This window comes from Helicoverpa armigera, chromosome 15 (assembly GCF_030705265.1).
Source record: "Helicoverpa armigera isolate CAAS_96S chromosome 15, ASM3070526v1, whole genome shotgun sequence".
NCBI lineage: Eukaryota > Metazoa > Arthropoda > Insecta > Lepidoptera > Noctuidae > Helicoverpa > Helicoverpa armigera.
Genome location: NC_087134.1, coordinates 7,087,459 through 7,105,581, shown reverse-complemented (window position 1 = coordinate 7,105,581; position 18,123 = coordinate 7,087,459). Strand labels below are relative to the sequence as shown.

General features: G+C 46.1%; 2 protein-coding genes across 5 annotated transcripts in view; one reads left to right on the top strand and one right to left on the bottom strand.

Moving 5' to 3' along the window:
- Window positions 1–5,224, top strand: part of LOC110370623 (synaptic vesicle membrane protein VAT-1 homolog-like) — a 30,746-nt gene extending 25,522 nt beyond the window's left edge. Inside the window, exons 6-9 of one of the 3 annotated variants that reach the window (XM_021326512.3) lie at window positions 72–127; window positions 816–1,010; window positions 1,242–1,509; window positions 3,013–5,224. In XM_021326512.3, coding sequence (XP_021182187.1) covers window positions 72–127; window positions 816–1,010; window positions 1,242–1,509; window positions 3,013–3,044 — 551 coding nt within the window. In that variant the 3' untranslated portion in view covers window positions 3,045–5,224. Of the gene's footprint in view, window positions 1–71; window positions 128–815; window positions 1,011–1,241; window positions 1,525–3,012 lie in introns of all 3 variants that reach the window. The other 2 variants (XM_021326513.3, XM_021326511.3) reach the window with 2 other exon arrangements.
- Window positions 5,225–5,577: 353 nt separating this feature from the next.
- Window positions 5,578–8,510, bottom strand: LOC110370570 (dynein light chain Tctex-type 5-A). 2 transcript variants are annotated; one of them, XM_021326444.3, is made up of 3 exons: window positions 8,327–8,510; window positions 6,438–6,631; window positions 5,578–5,769 (listed from the first exon to the last, which is right to left on the bottom strand). In XM_021326444.3, exons 1-3 carry the CDS (start codon window positions 8,408–8,410, stop codon window positions 5,604–5,606), a joined length of 444 nt encoding a protein of 147 aa, XP_021182119.2. In that variant the 5' UTR covers window positions 8,411–8,510; the 3' UTR covers window positions 5,578–5,603. The 2 variants fall into 2 exon arrangements, 1 of the variants encoding a protein (XP_021182119.2); XR_007511512.1 differs by lacking the exons at window positions 6,438–6,631; window positions 8,327–8,510 and adding an exon at window positions 6,236–6,431.
- Window positions 8,511–18,123: the final 9,613 nt, after the last annotated feature.

Sequence of the window (18,123 nt, the reverse complement as noted above, 5' to 3'; positions counted from 1 at the left end):
CATGATAGTGAATTGATGTAATATTCAGTGTGTGTTAAATAAGTGTTAGTAAACAATGGTGTGTATCGCAGGATCATCTAACATCGTGACCGGCGAGACGAAGAGTTTCTTCAGCGCCGCGCGTGCCGTGAGTATACAATGACTAATTATCTGATTGTGCCGAGCCTATGTGACCAGCTAATGAAATCGCCAAGCATGCTAACGAGCTGTTCGTCAATGGGTACTTTAGAAGCACCTTATTAAATGGGAGTTATAACATCCAATATTTAAAGTCATTTACTATCTATGTAATATCAACAGACGTTGCAGTCTGGTTAACTTTTAGATTAAAGTTATATGAAAATAGAAATAGATTACGTATAACTACACTATACTATTACTAGGTAGGTATTTATAATAATTTCCTAGTTTAGCGTGGTAAACACAAACCCACAGGCTGATACTACAAGGCAAAAGGGAAAACAATAATATCTATTAGTATTTGTTATTGTGTGACAATAAGTAGGTCTACACTTAATGGAGAATCCTGTTGCTCAGATATAGGGAAACTCCCTAAAGATGTCGTAGCTACGTCATACGAGACCGCGCACACTACAATTCGATCCTTAACTTTGGCAATCTAAAACTAAATATTTTATTTGGTGCACAAAAAGAGACAAATACATACATACCTACTCTAATTACTTACAGCTATTGACAATGAACTATTTACTTACGAACCAATTTCCATTAAACCTGTCTCAAAGCAAAACAGATCTTCCTTTCACAAACCAAACTCTTCAGCGTAATATCTAACTTCTTCCCATTCTTTCTAGTGGTGGCAAGTAGACAAGGTGTCGCCCATCAAGCTGTTCGACGAGAACAAGAGCCTGGCAGGTCTGAACCTGCGGCACCTGCTGTTCCAACACGGTCGTGCTGACTACGTGCGTCGCGCTGTAGAACGCGTCTTCGCGCTCTGGGGCGAGGGGAAGGTTAAGCCGCTGGTAGACTCCACTTGGGCGCTTGAGGATGTAAGTTTTTTTTAGCTCCCAATGATTCTGCCGACGATTCACTACATTCTCCATAGCTGTTGTAACCATGATAATGTCATCCACATATATTATTTTTATTTCCTTAAACTATATCCATTTACACTTGTCAAAACCAGTCTTTTGTACCCGTTTATACACATCTGTTGAAAGATTTACGTGGAGAATTATATTACCTTTTTATAGAGAAAAACTAACACGTCAAATTCCCAGGTCGGTGAAGCCATGCAGAAGATGCACGACCGCAAAAACATTGGCAAGCTTGTGCTCGACCCGTCCCTGGAGCCCAAGCCCAAGCCAGCCACCCCTGCCAAGGGCAAGTCCGGCAAGGAGAAGAAACCAGCCAAAGAGAGCTCCGAGGACAAAAAGGACAAGGATGCCAAGGAAGAGGAGAAGAAACCAGCTGAGAACGGTGAGAAGAACGGGGAAAAGAACGGTGAAAAGAACGGTGAGAAGAACGGTGAAGAACCGCTCACTAACGGTAACAGCGATGAAGGTCAGTCTCGAACTGTTGTGACCAGGCATGCGTAGACGCGAACACGCTTACTGCAACACTCTTGTCTCTTCAGGCAATAGTGTTGCTCCAAGTAACGAGTTTATATCCATATTCATTATGCGGGTGAAATGACCGGCTGTCGGCTTATAAGTAAACTAGCTTAATTGGCTTCTGAAATCATTTTAATGCACCCCTCGATTCCAATTTGTATTTAATAAAAAAAACTTGGATGTATTGATGGGACGATATTTAATCAGAAATCAATTACAGTTTATTCCCTGACCACAGTTGCGCGTTCCACCCCTACTATTATTTTTATTATGGCTTTTATTTTAATTAACTACGCACGCATTTATTGGCTAAACGCATATTATATTGGCTTCTTGCGGAGCCCTATATTTGAAATATATTCAAGTATATATTCAATACAGCCTTTAGACTTGCCAGTAGTATTTATTGAAATATATTGCTTGCAATATTTTTGATCATTTTAGAACGTTAATCATTGCATACAACATTACTGCCATAACAACCTAGTTACACGCCATTAAATTTATGCAAAACATACAATATTTGTAGAATATAGGAGGGAGCATGTCACACTGTAATGGGTTTTGCTTTTATTTTACAGTAAAAAAATATTTAAATGGTTATATCGATATAATGGAATATATACCTACCTATTTATATTTTAGTAACGTTATAATAAATAATAATTCATGGTTACTTTATTAAAATAGCCGATAATATTAATAAGAAGATAAAATGTACAATTAAATAATGTTTTAAATCAATTTCCGAGTAAGACAATATCAGAAGTTAATATAGGTCCATGTTTTTCTGGGTGTTAAGGTACTCTGCTATTCGAAACATTATGTTTTCCTCAGTAAGAAACTCAATTGATTACAAACACACTAAATATTCACATTGGGTGGCAGCATTAAGGAATATCAATGGGGTCTAAGGGCTGTGAAATTACTCCTGAAAATGTACGTTTAGCCAGCTTGGTCAAACAATGTCGGGTCTGAGTTTTCATACTATAAGACTACATTAAATAGGACATTTATATATTATTACCTACCTATTATTTATTATGATAAGCTAGCTTTAGCATATGCAAATAGTGTGCGGTTATATTATTTATAATGCTTTAAATTAAATATTTTAGAGAGCGTTTGAAATTGTGCGGATTTTAGATAACATTGGCATGCTTTCTAAAACGAGTTTAACTGATTAGACTAATTTATTTATTCTAGATTTTATTTTATCGAAAAGTAGAATAACCCGCAGCAGCGGATGCAATTAAAGATTTATGTTTTTTTTTTATTTTAGAAAATCTGATTTTAATCGGAAGTTTCATATTGCAACTACCTAGTTAACATTTAATTATATTGCAAAGTACCTACATAAATAGATATTGTTATATTTAGTGGAGTTTGGGTTGGAAAGTGGGCAGTAGTAGTAATTTCGTGGTATTTCTTCTTACAGAGTCAAAGGAGAAGGAAAAGGAATCTAGCTGAATTAGTTCCCCCGAGGACTGAACAGATAAACCACCGCCAATTGATTATGTTAGAGTTGAAGCTGTCCCTCGGGCGTCGCTGGCTGCGCGGCGCCCGCTTGTGTTGCCTCACGCCTTCTCTCCTTACAACTATACAAGTCTGATAACCCGACCTCGTTCGATCGCACCTCCTATTTATAAATGTTTTCCATCATTGTACTCATCGCAACAGGCGATCGAACGACGTCGCACGCTAATTTTAGTTTTTAATAATTCGACTTTCATCACATTCTCCTAGTTTTGTTAGAATTATTATACAATTAATCGTTTGAAATGCGACAGCGAAACTACAATGAATTTATGTTTTAATCAATTATTCTTTTATAAATTAATTTCATAATTTGGCCTAAGTTAAGAATCGTCTCAGATAATACATACAGTCTTTTTTTATTATAGTTTAATGTTTAAGACTTTATTTTTAAGATGAGATATTTTAATCTGCAGTTATTTTGAATGGCTATTGTATATCTAAGGTGCAGAGATGCTTAATCTTTATGTATGTTAAGCTTTAATATTTTATTAGTAAATGTTTAAAATTTGGCCCAGGAAAGCCACACCGCACCGCCCGGGTCGCGTCCAACAGTCTGTTGTCAGCGACTAACGAATGAGAAACCTTACGTGTGATATTTTGTGGTAGGTATGCTAGATGTTTTGCGGTATTTTTATGCTGCCTTTACATGACATATTATTTTTATAATTTTGGTCTTAAAAACGATTTCTTTATATTTTTATACTTAACGTTTTGTAAATTATTTTCTAGTTAAGAGATTTCACTGAGTTTAGTTGAACGCACCGGTCGTCGTGTACTGACACGATGGTCCGCTTAGGATCTGCTCTCGCTTGAGTCTTCAACTCCCGACCCTCGACTAGGACGAGCTTATACTATCCAAATTGTGAAATATTTTTGTGGCTAAGTTCATACAAACCAACATAATCGATGTCGCCTATCATGTAAGTAATATTTTTATATTCCAGTAATAACGACTGTACCGCGGTCTCATCTCATAATATGAAGCTTGTTATGTATCTTCACACAATTATCACATATCTACTCGAACATACACATTCACACGATATATATTAGGATTAATATTTTGATACCAATATTCACTGCATTTCTTTTGATATAACTAGCATATTGTATTTGTCTACCCCTTATTTCTTATGGTTGTAACATTTTACGGCCATATAGTGTACAGTATGGTTGTAGGTTTATGTACCCAGTACTACTTAAATATTTTATCTGTAAAACACATATCATGCGGATGTAAAATGTAACTCTCAGAGGCTGAAACGTAGTCCGGAGCACCGGAATAAAACACCACTTGCATCCACTCTGCTCAACACTAGTGACGTCACCGCGCTCTCTAATATATGTGTGTTCATACTACCGCCGACTTCTTTGACAGACTTGAATTTTTATAAACTTTTACCCTTTTTGAAGGTTTTTGCAAAAGCATAGTTTGTGAGCGCGTGTTGTGATCCGATAGTCTCGCTTCCAGTATCCGGTGCGTGGTACCGACTGCGCCGTGTGACCGTAGAGCCGAGTGGCCGGCGACACCGGAGAGGCCCTCGACGACTCAGTTAGGTAGCTTTTGTATCGTGTAGTGGCTGAGGAGCGGCTGCGATGCTGCTTGTTCGTACGGTGGCTTGGTGCTAGTTTCGTATCGTATGCGGATACTTCTCGCTTCAGTGTCTCGGACCAATATCTTAAAGCTACTTTTAGTCTTCTTATCAGTAATATTCTTCGCTTTGTGTGTCAAATATGTGCGAATTTCTCGTAATGTAAACCTATATTAATTAAATCTTGTGTATATCGACCTGTATAATGGTTTAGAATTATCTCTGAATTTTCTTCTATAAGGATATTTGATGAAATTCAATAGAAATAAAGCTGGGGTGACTGCGCCGTTTGTGATTGTGTCCAAATTGTTTGTAGGTTAGTATCGAAATTGATGCCAATATTTATTAACTGGAGGATGGGAAGAGATGAGAGGGGAGAAACTCGCGCGGTCACGCCAGCAGACTCATAGCAGACTGGGTCGTTATTGTATTACACATTTATTTTTATAAGGGCGGGCCAGTGTGATATCTATACTATGAAATAAATAAATAAATATGTATGATCTGTAAAAATGCTTACTCAAGTCTTTTATTTCATATATCCCTGATTTTTGTCACTCCTGAAGAAGTTCGTATGATCGCTAGTAAACTGACAACATAATACTTACCTACCTTCAAGATAAAGGCAAGATAAAGTGTCACTTCTAAGCCCAATATAAAGTAGAAGTGTTCTGGAGTGTAAAATAAAATTATGTGAAGATATTTTACAATTTAGGTAAGCTTGTTTAAAACGACTGCATCACGAAAATGAAAATACTGTTTCGTGATTTACCTACACAAACTACCTATTCAATAGAAGTGTTCAAATTAGATACCGTAGACTCGCTGGTGACTAGAGGAATTCTTGAGGACTTAAAAGCCGTTATTAGAGATTCATTTAAACTATTTATTTCACTATTTAGTCTAAATAAACTCCATAAACGACAACGTTTGCAAAGATGTGAGGGTTTTCATAGTTGTACGCAGCAAAGGCGTCCCGTTCGTGATCCCACAGGAATGTGTGAAAAACATGGACGCTTTGCTGTCGCCGCTGTCCGATGCACACGTTTACGATGATTCTGTACCTGGGAAAGATAAATATTCATTGTCCTTAAAAACTTAGAAAACCTTCCTCAAGCAGTTTGTTTCCGCAGGAACGTACAATTTTGCTGAGGTCGAATGCAGAGACGAATTCTTGGAACTTAAAGCATAATTATTTGGCGTAGGTACCTAACGTGGGTTTATACTATTGCAGATTCATTTCTGCCTAACCCTAAGAGATAATAAACAGGTGTAATGTTTTACAATAAGTAGGTGCTGACATTAGTGTATCTAGATGATTAACCTCAATCAAGGTAATCCCTCTATCTTTTCTTCCTTTCCTTCTTCATCCCGGCAATATGTACCTACCATTACAAGTTCATACTCAAACTACTTAACGTGACTAAATCAATGTTAACTGATTTAATTTTTAAATAGGCCTCGCAGTTTCTAAGATATTTCAGATAGATACAGTATTGAAGCACTAAGTTTGTAGAAGTATTAACTCACCAATGATGGAAATAACTTGATCGTTAACATCTTCTTCTAAAGCAGAAACAATAAATACATGAGACCGCCGAAACACCGGCCAAAAATGGCAGAATGTACATCATTTTATCGAAAGAGGGCACATTTTCGGTAGAAACATATATTTATCACAGAGCTGGACACCTACATTTTATTGACACAAAACATTTCTATCAAGTTGTACCTGTCATAGTTTTCTTCTTTCACGGCATTACGTAACATTTCAGCGAGGTTCAAACACAAATCCGGAACTACTTTCTCGCTGTACTCAATTTCCACCAACTCTGCGTCCACCACCCTCTTGAGGATTTTTTGTATTTTCTCTGCATCGAATAGCTTCTTTGGGTTAAGTCTATAAGTAGGTTGATAAGTTCGGACCTGCTTGGACGAGGGTTTACTCTCAGTCATTTTGTTAGATCAATATCCAAAGAGCCTTGGTTTAACATCTTAGCAACATGGGTTCATACCACCTATCTGCTACCTAACCTAACTACCTAACTAGGTAGGTACTGGAAATCAAATTAAAAATTAATTAAATGGGATGAACCGTCATCCAGTTTTAGCTGCTAGAATAATTACCTAAGAGCCAGTTGTGTCATAGGTACGCTAGATAGCTAGCTTAGCTTCCATTGGTGCCCAGACCTAGGGTACTACTTGCTCTTCATAAGCCTATTAACTATTCTCGAAAAATGGGCTATCTTATCTATGGTTCAAACTATTTTTTAAATTGAACTAGTCGCTTCTGAAGTCAGCAAGTTAAACGAAAGAAGCTGTCTCTAGTCTTTTTAAAACATTTTCCGCCTACTGTGAATCACAGAAACGAATAAAAACGTTTCAATAAACTTAACATAACATAAACATACGTTTCAATCGTAATCGAGTCGGGATTGGATCGTAGTCGAACGTGAATCGTATGTTGCTTAAGTAAAATTAGGAGAATCGGGCCCCAGGCTGTATCTCATAGGGTACGCCACCATCGTGGCGGTAAGTCCCCTCTTTGAGGAGTGGCTCGGGAGGAGTCACGGCGCCCTCACGTACCGCATGACGCAGGTCCTCACCGGACACGGTTGTTTCGGGAGGTACCTGCACCGCATCGGTCGTGAGGAGGCGCCCGGGTGTCACCATTGTGCGGACAGCCCCGAGGACACGGTGGACCACACAGTCCAGGTGTGCCCCGCATGAGGGCACCGCCGGGTCCTCGTCGAGGCTTTGGGCGGCGGCGACCTCTCGCGTCCGGCCCTGGTTCAGGCCATGGTCCGGGGCGAGAGGGAATGGGATGCCGTCGCCTCCTTCTGCGAAGCGGTCATGCTCGAGAAGGAGGAGGCGGAACGCCAGAGAGTTCGCACCTCTCATCCCGGCCGCCGCGCTGGACCAGGTAGACACCATGGGCGCCGGGTGTCGCGAGATGACTCCCGGCCACCGTAGGCGTGGGTCTGTGGGCGGTGAGTTCGGGTGGCTCATCGACCCTCTGTCTTTCTAGACGACAGACCCGTGTCGACGGCGCGCGTTGTTCCACGCGCTCCTCAAAGAGATGTCAGCAACCCCAGCGGGGCCCAGCAGGGCCAAGGCCTGCCGGGGCTGCGGGTTGTTCGAAAGAGATACCGCGGCCCTGGTACATAAAAGGCCCATGACGGAACACGACGGTTTTTAGTCAGTAAGAGTCTGACACTCCCTCTCCGCTGCTACCCACAGCGGAAGGGGTCATTTGATGATTTTTGACGTCGTTAAAAAAAAAAAAAAAAAGGCTGTATCTCATGCTCATGAACCGTGATAGTTAAAGAGTTGAAATTTTCACAGACGATGTACGATGACGATTTATGTTGCCACTATAACAACAAATACTGAAAACTAGAATAAAATAAATATTTGGGGGGCTCCCAAACAACAACCGTGATTTTAAATAATCGTACGGTACTTGGCCGGTTTTTTTATACGACTATGTATACCTATTAAACCTACAAAAGCGATAGTGTTTCATACCCTAAATACGATCATTATTTTTGTTTAAAGTATTGACTAACATAGATCTATCTTTGCAAACTTAATGCTTATAATCTGAGATAAATTATTTACCGCTTTGGACTTTCTGGAGCCGATGAATCTGCTTATTATCGTGCTTGTTCTGTTTGTTGAACGTCTTTTAAATTCACGGGACATTTTGGGATCGACTATAACTTTTTAAGCAGCCTACTAGTTATTTTAAGGTGCCTTACGTTCATTCCATTTAAAAACATATTGTAGCGGGTGATATTATTCCTGAACGCACCTTTTGTATGGTCACGTGACGGTATTTGGTGGATAATATTATATCATACCTATAGCAAAATATAGCACCGTGCTTTTTATACACAGCATATAGCAAACGCTATCGAGGCTCACACTTGTTGCTACTTGCTAAGTTGCTAACTTGCTAATAAAAATATCACACGCGGTCTGTCTCTGTCCGTCGCGCGTCGCAACTCGCATCATGCATGATGACCCTGTAGCTGCAATACATACATGCGCGCGCCGCAACAGCGGGCGCCCCACTGAAGTCTCGCGCGCCAAGCTACCCATATTTATAACGTTTCGTTCGAGCGCTCTCATTGGCCAGCGCGGATCGCGATAGATTCGCGCCCTATACTACGAAATCATTGTAATAGCATTTAAATAGGCAGGCATTTTAGTAAAATATATCACTCCACTTCTGACTCTCGTCGTGTACGGACGTGTCGCTCTGCGCTCGCCCGTTTACGACTTTTGTCTTTGTTACGCCCGACGTAACGCTCACCGTAGTCGCTCTGCCGACTACAAATATATCAATCTAAAGCTGCTTTTTTCAAAGCGGCGGACGATTATCCTGTTTCTAAAACGTTTGTGTCAAGTAAATTCACTTGACCCCTTCTGGGTAAAAGCCACAGTTTCGTGGTTCTCGGTTGAAACCATACGGTGCCAACGAAGCCGAGAGGGTGTTGACCCAATCACACCCGCCGAACCCCTTCAGGGCAAGGCAGTCAATTGGACGGGAGCTCGGATTTCGGCCTTGGGGGATCTCCTAGTCGTGCCTTGCATCTGGTTTGCTTTCACAGCTACACACCTGGTGTCGGTTGGGTATCTCTATACCCTTCGCACTAGACTGGCTAGGGCCCGTTCGCACAATAAGACTGGCGAACGGTTTACAAGCTTAGGGCTCACCAATAGGTACTCACCTCCCTGCCTATACCCGGCAGGGAGGGTTACACATCCCCGGGCCCATCCACCCGGGGAGTTAGGAGATAGGTCTTAGGTTTTTATAATTAGGCCCCCACCTCTTTTAGCTCGGTAGCCCTCTTCCCTCACGGGAAAATGACTACCGAAGTTGTTAAATTCTTCTTTGAGGTCCTCCTCAAGGACCAAGACATTGTCGCCAAATATGGCGACATTATTAGTAACCTTGATATCAAGGACCCGCGCCTAGCGCGCTATATTAATTCCGATAGCGGCTCAACAAAAGAGGCCGGCGCAGCTGTGTCGCGCCCCATTGTTGAGCCTATAATTGTCTCTTCGGGGAAAACCACCGCATTAGCGGAAACGGTAATCCCCAATACAATGGTCGATGCCCAGCTGCACTCGACCATTGTTCCTAATCCCATTGTCTCACAGACAATGGAAATAACTCAGGCGAGTGCACCTGCGTCAAACGTCGACGCCGAATGCATGGACACCTCGTCCTCCCGCTCTGCCTCACCCGTCCCAGAGGATGCTCAACCCGCCGAGCCCTCCGACTCCTCTTCCTCCGATGACGACTTCACCGTCGTACAGGGAGGTAAGAGGAAAAAGAACACAAATAATGACAAGGCGCGCAAGACCATCGCCCTTGCCGCATCTCCTCTCCCTAGCCCGCCCGCTGTGTCTACAGCATCCCCCGCCCCGTCACCCTCGACCTCGCAGGTCGCTTCCTCCCAAGGTGCCGCTAAGCCCAAAAGCGCACCAAAAAACAAACCTCCGCCGCCTGTATACTTACAGGACAAGGCCAAATGGACCGAAGTGTCCAAGCTGTGTGTTGATCGTAAGATCAACTACAGATCGGCCTCCAATACCGGCAACGGTATAAAAATCGTCCTCCCTACGTCAGACGACTATAGGGAGATAACTAAAGCGCTAAGAGCGAGGAACATTTCGTTCCACACATACTCCCTCCCCGAGGAAAAACCTCTCCGGGTCGTCATTACCCGTATTCCGAAGGAAATCCCTTCGGATGACATTTTAAGTGACCTTAAGTCACAAAACATCCCTGCGACGCAAGTTCATAGGATGCACCGCGCCCGCAGCGGCCACGCCTTCGACATGGTGCTCGTAGTATGCGAGCCGTGTCCCTCTAAAATCCACCCGATTTTTAACATCAAATCGGTGTGTAATTTAACCGGCATCTCAATCGAGAAGCCAAATAGATCTGGCATTGTATCCCAATGCCACCGTTGCCAACTGTGGGGTCACTCACAGCGCAACTGTTTCGCCCAGCCTAGGTGCGTGAAATGCCTAGGCCAACACGGCACCTCCGACTGCCCGCGACCCAAGGACCGCACTCTGTGCACCGAGCCTCCGAGCTGTGCTCTGCGGCGCCTCAGGTCATCCCGCCAACTACCGCGGCTGCCCAAAGGCCCAAAACGTCTCCCAGCTGGCCAAGCGTGCAAACGCCCGCCAGCTAAGGGAAAGCCCATCAGCGAGGCTACCTACGGCTCAACTTCCCGAGCGTCTCAGCCCACAACGGCCCTCCCCATGGAACCCTCTCAACCATCAGAGAGCCTTTCCAACCCCGAGGCCAACTCAGCCCCAGCCAACTCCCGCCCCGGTGAATAATTCCACCGCGGCGCCCGCGAGCTTACCTCGCGTCCCTCCCGTCCTTCCCTCCGCGCCCTCCGCGCCCTCCGCGGCTCCTATAGCCGCCAAGCCCGCGCAAGCGCAAGCGATCGCGCCTTCTTCTAGCCCAGTATCAGCGCTCAGTTCTATGAACGTTATACTTAGCACGTTCAGTGTATTTACGAGCGACAGAGCTCAACAACTTTCGAGGGAGATAGTCGCCAGCAATGGCGACCTTATCAAACTCTACTCCGTTATGCAGGAGTATTCAGACGTCGCCCAGGCAGTTCAAAACCTGCCTCACTTTAGGAAATAGAAATGGATAATACATCCAAAATTAAACCCCATTCCCTTAGGCTTGGCTATTATAATGCCAACGGTATTCTCGGCCAACGCGACGAGATTTCCGCCTTCCTACAATCCCATAAGATAGACATTCTTCTCGTACAAGAGACCTTCCTAAAGCCGCGTGTACGCGGCCCTAATATAGCTAACTATAAGTTAATTAGAAATGACAGGATCACACGCCACAAAGGCGGCACGCTTATCTATTATAAAGATCGCTACATTGTGTAGAGATCACTCCCCGACTTAAGCTGCATTGAAGCCTCGATCTGTCGACTAGCCATGTCCCAGCACCAGTCGATCACTCTCGTATCGGCCTACTGCCCTCCCACGTCCTCATCCTTTCAGTCCTACGACCCGATCCTTTTCACGAACGATCTCAGAGCCTTACTAGGCCTGAGCGACTCTGTAATAATAGCAGGCGATCTAAACGCCAAACATCCCGCCTGGAATAGCAACACTACTTCTCCAAGAGGCAGGTTGCTATTCAATCAGTGTGAATCCCTCAACTTCGATGTCATCGCTCCGATGCATCCCACTCACTTTCCTAATATAGTCGACCACCTTCCCGACGTTCTCGATGTAGCGCTCCTCAAGAACGTAAACTTACGTTTACATTCGATCGAGGTACTACACGAGCTCACCTCCGACCACAGACCGGTTCTTGTGGAACTAGCCTCGCGCTCAGGCCCACTCGACCCGGATCGCCCTCCTCCCACCCAGATTGTCACGGACTGGAGAATGCTAAGCGAAAGCTTGAAATCCTCCTCCGCCCAGTTAGAATCAATTCCCGATGAAATCAACTCAGTCGCTGACATGACGGGCGCGATCGGCTCGTTCACCGAGCATGTACAATCCACCGTGGACAAGTGTTCACGTAGAGTTGAAGCGACGAGCTTTCATCGCTTCAAGCTCCCGGATGACGTGCGTGCTCTGGTGACCGAGAAGAACGCGGCTGTCCGTGCCTACAGTACTTTTCCCTGCGACGGTAACAAGTCTCACATGCGTAACTTACAGCGTGCTGTAAAGGAACGCCTTGCTGAGATGCGTGAAACGCGCTGGGACAAGACGCTGAGCGAACTCGAGCCGACTCATCAAGCCTTCTGGCAGCTTCAAAGGAAACTCAAATCCGATGAAGTAGCTTCCACCCCGCCGATCAAACGCCCCGACAATTCCATCGCCTTCGAGGACGATGAAAAAGCGGAATGTCTGGCCGACAGCCTCGAGGCTCAATGCTCGCCTAGTACCCAACCGGTCGACCCGGCTCACCTACTAAAGGTCGAAGCCGAGGTCGAGCGCAGATCCTCCCTACCACCGCAAGAAGACCCCGACGATCCCTTGTCTCCCGTCACTCCAGACGAAGTGGCAGAGATCATCAAACGTCTCAAACCCCGTAAAGCTCCGGGCCCAGATAGAATAACCAATAAAGTGTTCAAAATCCTACCCGCTTCCCTCGTAATGCTCATGACCGCGATCTTCAATTGCGCCATGACCCATAACCTGTTCCCACAGGCATGGAAAGAGGCAACCGTAATCGGTATTCCCAAACCCGGTAAACCAAAATCAGACCCGTCCAGCTATCGCCCTATCAGTTTACTCAATGTGTTCGGCAAGATCTACGAGATACTTATCTATAAGCGTCTCAAAGATTACGTCGAAGCAAAGAGTCTTATTCCATTAGAACAGTTTGGTTTTCGAACCCATCACTCTTGTGTCCAACAAGTCCACCGCATCGTGGAAGGTGTGAGCCACGGATTCCAACGTGGCCAACTCACCGGCACGATTCTCTTCGACATAGCAAAGGCATTCGACAAAGTCTGGCACAAAGGCTTGATTTACAAGCTTTACCAACTCGGTGTCCCAGACCGTCTCGTCGTCATCTTACGAGACTTTTGTCGAATCGCACCTTTCGCTATCGCATAGACGGCACTCTTTCTTCGGCCCACCCTATAAAGCTGGCGTCCCACAAGGCTCGGTACTCTCCCCCATCCTCTTCACGCTATACACTAGCGATATTCCTAAGAACAAGCATGTTCAATTAGCCCTATTCGCCGACGACACGGCAATCTACTGCTCAGGCCGCAGCCCAGCCGCCATAGTGAGACATCTCCAAGCCTATTGCAACACCCTAGGTGTCTGGACTAGGCTATGGAGAATCGAACTCCACCCCGACAAAAGCCAGGCCATACTCTTTTCGAGCCCCGCCGTAGGCTTCCTCCCGCGCCCCGTCAGTCACCATGTTTGGTAGGCCGATTCCTTGGAAGGAGCATGCCAAATATCTAGGTGTAATCTTAGACCAGCGCCTCTCATTCGCCGAGCACATACGTAAGGTGCGCTCTAGAGCAGCCTTTGTGTACGGCAGATTGCACTTCTTGCTCAATTCAAAGAGCAAATTATCTCTTAAATCCAAGTTACGCCTCTACGGATCGTGCATACGCCCCGTCATGATGTATGCTTGCCCTGTGTTCGCACAGGCAAGCCATCGCTGCCTTCACAGAATGCAAGCCCTTCAAAACCGTGCCTTACGGAAAATCACAGGAGCTCCCTATTATGTTCGAAATGAGATTCTTCATGTCGACCTAAAAATCCCTACCATCCGCCAGTATATGAAGCGTGCCGCCATACGGTACTTCGAACGCGCTGAGAAACACGATAACTCACTAATCGTGTCAGCCAGTAATTACACTCCCTCCCGCATCAGTAGGATTCGCCGCCCTAGGCATGCCCTTCTAGAACCTGACGATGAGATAACTGTCCTCCAAGAGAGTAGTAAACTCACTAGCACCCTACACAAACACAAACCGCGTTCGTACAAACCTCGCCGCCGAGGTCCGCCGCGACGTCCCGTTCTCTGTCCTCCCGACCCTTGCTCATCGAGCCAGCCCGCGAGCTGAGCCAGTAGCTTTAAATTCCCCATTTAATAATAATGATCATATGATCCAGCCTGTCCCTTTGCTGCCTCCCCAGCGACGCCCTAAGCCGAGGTCCGACCCCACAGGGGGTACCCTTAGCGCAGTCGCTTAGTTTATAAGTTGTTTACGCCCCTGGCTGGAGGCCTTAAATTCTAGGCATCCACAGGGAAAAGTCCGGTTAAGCAGTACACGGCCTCCTAGGCTGAACTGCGAGATGCCATACCAAACAAAAAAAAAAAAAAAAAGTAAAATATATTCATTCTTACCTCGACTGTGGAGTTTGATTTATCTTACACCTATCAGCGCTACAGTGGTGACCCCGACGTGATTTCGCCTGCCTAACCAGTGTTGTCTAACTACTCTATAACGAAGAAGACATCCTTCAGCATGGCGAACAGCGGTGACCAAGCTCAAGCTCCGGCCACAGTCTCCGGGCTATCAACGGCTCAGCGCATCCCACTAATTTGGCGCGATCGGATTCGTCTGTGGTTTGCTCAATTCGAAGCCATCATGTCGCCACAGAAGAAGGGCGATCAAGGCATGTACGAGGTCCTCGTCGGGCAACTCGAGAGACAAGACCTTGACGAGATCAGCGATATCATCCTGCGTCCACCCGAGAAGAATCGGTATGAAACGCTGAAGAGCCGGCTGCTGCAGGTATATGATGAGTCCGAGCAGAGGCAAGTTCAGCGGCTTCTGTCTGAAATGGAGCTCGGCGACCTGAAACCATCACAGTTACTACGTCGCATGAAGAATCTCGCCGCCGACAACATCTCCGACTCCACGCTGCGTGTTATGTGGACGAACCACCTGCCACAGTCCATACGCGCAGTCCTCGCCGTCAGTGACAATATCGCGAAGCACTCTGACCTCCACGAGCTCGCGGTGATGGCGGATAAAATCCTGGAACAAACTCAACCACCTGGAGCAGTTGCCGCAATTTCGGCCCCACCACCTCCCCACGCATCCACATCAAAGTCATCATCCATCGAAGCCAAGATCGAGATGCTCATCGAAGAAATCGCCGAACTCAAAGCATCGCGATCGAGTCGCCGCGATCGCAGATCGTTCGACAAATATCAATCAAGGTCACGCTCGCCTAGCCGCTCGCGCCACAAGCGCGCGCCGCGCATGCGTAGCAACACTCCGCGCCGACTTCAAGGACAAGCAAACGTCTGCTATTACCATCGTCGCTTCGGCGCAGACGCGCAGCGCTGCACGCGTCCCTGCGAGTTTGAAAACGGCGGCAAACCTACTTCGATGGCGGGAAACTAACCCGTGCGTTGGACGAGGCGGGAACCGGCGCAAGAAATACCTCATACCGCCTATTTATAACAGACAGAAACTCCCGTCTGTCATTTCTTATCGATACTGGCGCAAATGTCTCCGTGATTCCACGAAAAAAAGGCGGCAAACAAAAACCGAGCGACTTCTGTTTGTACGCAGCGAACAACACACTCATCTCTACCTACGGTGAAAAAACGCTGCAACTCGACTTCAACCTACGAAGACCGTACAGCTGGAAGTTTATCATCGCAGAAGTCAGCAAACCCATCATCGGTGCAGATTTCCTGAAGCATCACCAGTTGCTTGTCGACATAGCCGGACAATGTCTAGTCGACAAAGTAACGAAACTCACCGTGAAGGCGCCAATCTCATACACATCTGAGCCGACCGTGAGAAGTATCGACGTTGACCAACCATATCACCAGTTACTCAGCAAGTTTCCCGACATACTCCGACCATCGTGTATGAAGGAAATACCAAAACATCGTGTAGAACATCACATCGAAACTACTGGTCCGCCTATTCACAGCAAGACCAGGCCATTACCTCCACATCGATACCTCGCCGTGAAGAAGGAATTTGAGACGATGATGCAGCAAGGAATCTGCCGTCCAAGCAAAAGTCCATGGTCCAGTCCACTGCACGTCGTACCTAAAAAGAACGGCGATATCCGCGTGTGTGGCGACTACAGAAGGCTGAATGACGTCACGAAACCAGACCGCTACCCCGTGCCACGACTCAAAGACTTCACATACCTACTGCACGGCAAGAAGATCTTCAGCACGTTAGACCTAAATCGTGCTTATCAACAATTACCAGTCTATGAACCCGATATCGAGAAAACAGCCATCACTACACCATACGGCTTGTTCGAGTTCCCGAGAATGTGTCCCGGTTTAAAAAACGCCGGACAGACATTCCAACGGTTCATACATCAAGTACTCAACGGATTAGACTTCGCGTTTCCATTTATTGATGACGTCATCATAGGCTCCGAGAACGAAGCTCGCCACATGCAAGATCTACAGGAAGTTCTACACAGACTGAACGAGTACGGTATCACCATCAACCCGTCTAAATGTGTCTTCGGTCAAGAAAGCGTCAAGTTCCTCGGGTACGAAGTGACAAGCGAGGGGATCAAGCCACCTTTAGACAAGGTCAACGCCATCACTGCGTACCCCCGACCCGAGACAGTGCACGACTTACGTCGATTTATCGGCATGGTGAACTTCTATCGGGACAGCATACCTAACGCTGCCCGCATACAAGCACCACTCAACGCGTACCTACGAAATTCCAAGAAACGCGATAAGACGAAAATCGACTGGAATAATGAAGCATTGCAAGCGTTCGAGTTATGTAAAGCCAGCATACAAAACGCAGCTTTACTCGCGCATCCGTCTCCTTCTCCCGCCGACGCTATCTCACTCATGTGCGACGCATCGAACACCTGTGCCGGCGCCGTGCTACAACAACGTGTAAACAACAAGTGGATACCTCTCGGCTATTTTTCGAAGAAATTCACCGATACGCAACAAAGATATAGCACATTCGACCGAGAATTGTTATCCATCTACATGTCCATCAAACACTTCAGAAAAATGTTCGAAGGAAGAGAACTGGTTGTTTACACGGACCATAAACCGCTCACCTACGCCATTCGCAAGCCACCGTCCGACAATGATACGCAGCGACGCACGCGTCAGCTGTTATTTATCAGCGAGTTCACGACGGACATTCGACATGTGAGCGGAGTAAACAATGTTGTCGCCGACGCACTTTCACGCATCGAAACCGTCGACCTACCATCGCCAATCAACTACGACGACTTATCTCAAGCGCAAGAAAGAGACAGCGATATACCCGATTTATTGAAGCAAACAAATATTCAACTCAAAAAAATCGTCATGCCCGGTACAAATAAGCCTATATTCTGCGAAACATCTACGTCACACGTTCGACCGTACCTACCAACCGACTTTCGTCGCATCGCATTCAACGCCGTGCACAATACAAGTCATCCCGGGGTACGAGCTACACGCAAACTCATGCAGCAACGCTTCTTCTGGCCCGCAATGAATACCGACATCGGCGAGTGGGCGAAAACGTGTACATCGTGTCAACGCTCGAAAGTACTACGTCACAGCCGAGCCGAACTCGCAGCGTTCCCGCCAAGCGAACGTTTTCAACACGTACACATCGACATCGTCGGTCCGCTACCTACTTCATCGGCTGGACATCGCTACCTACTGACGATGATCGATCGCTGCACACGATGGCCCGAAGCAGTACCCTTGCGAGAAATCACTGCTGACGTCATCGCCAACAAGCTGTATACGACGTGGATAACACGCTACGGGTGCCCAGCTAGAATAACGACTGACCAAGGACGACAGTTTGAAAGTCAGCTGTTCCGTGACCTCGCACATCTCTTGGGCGCCGAACGTACCCGTACCACTGCCTACCACCCGCAAAGTAACGGCATCGTCGAACGCTGGCACCGAACCC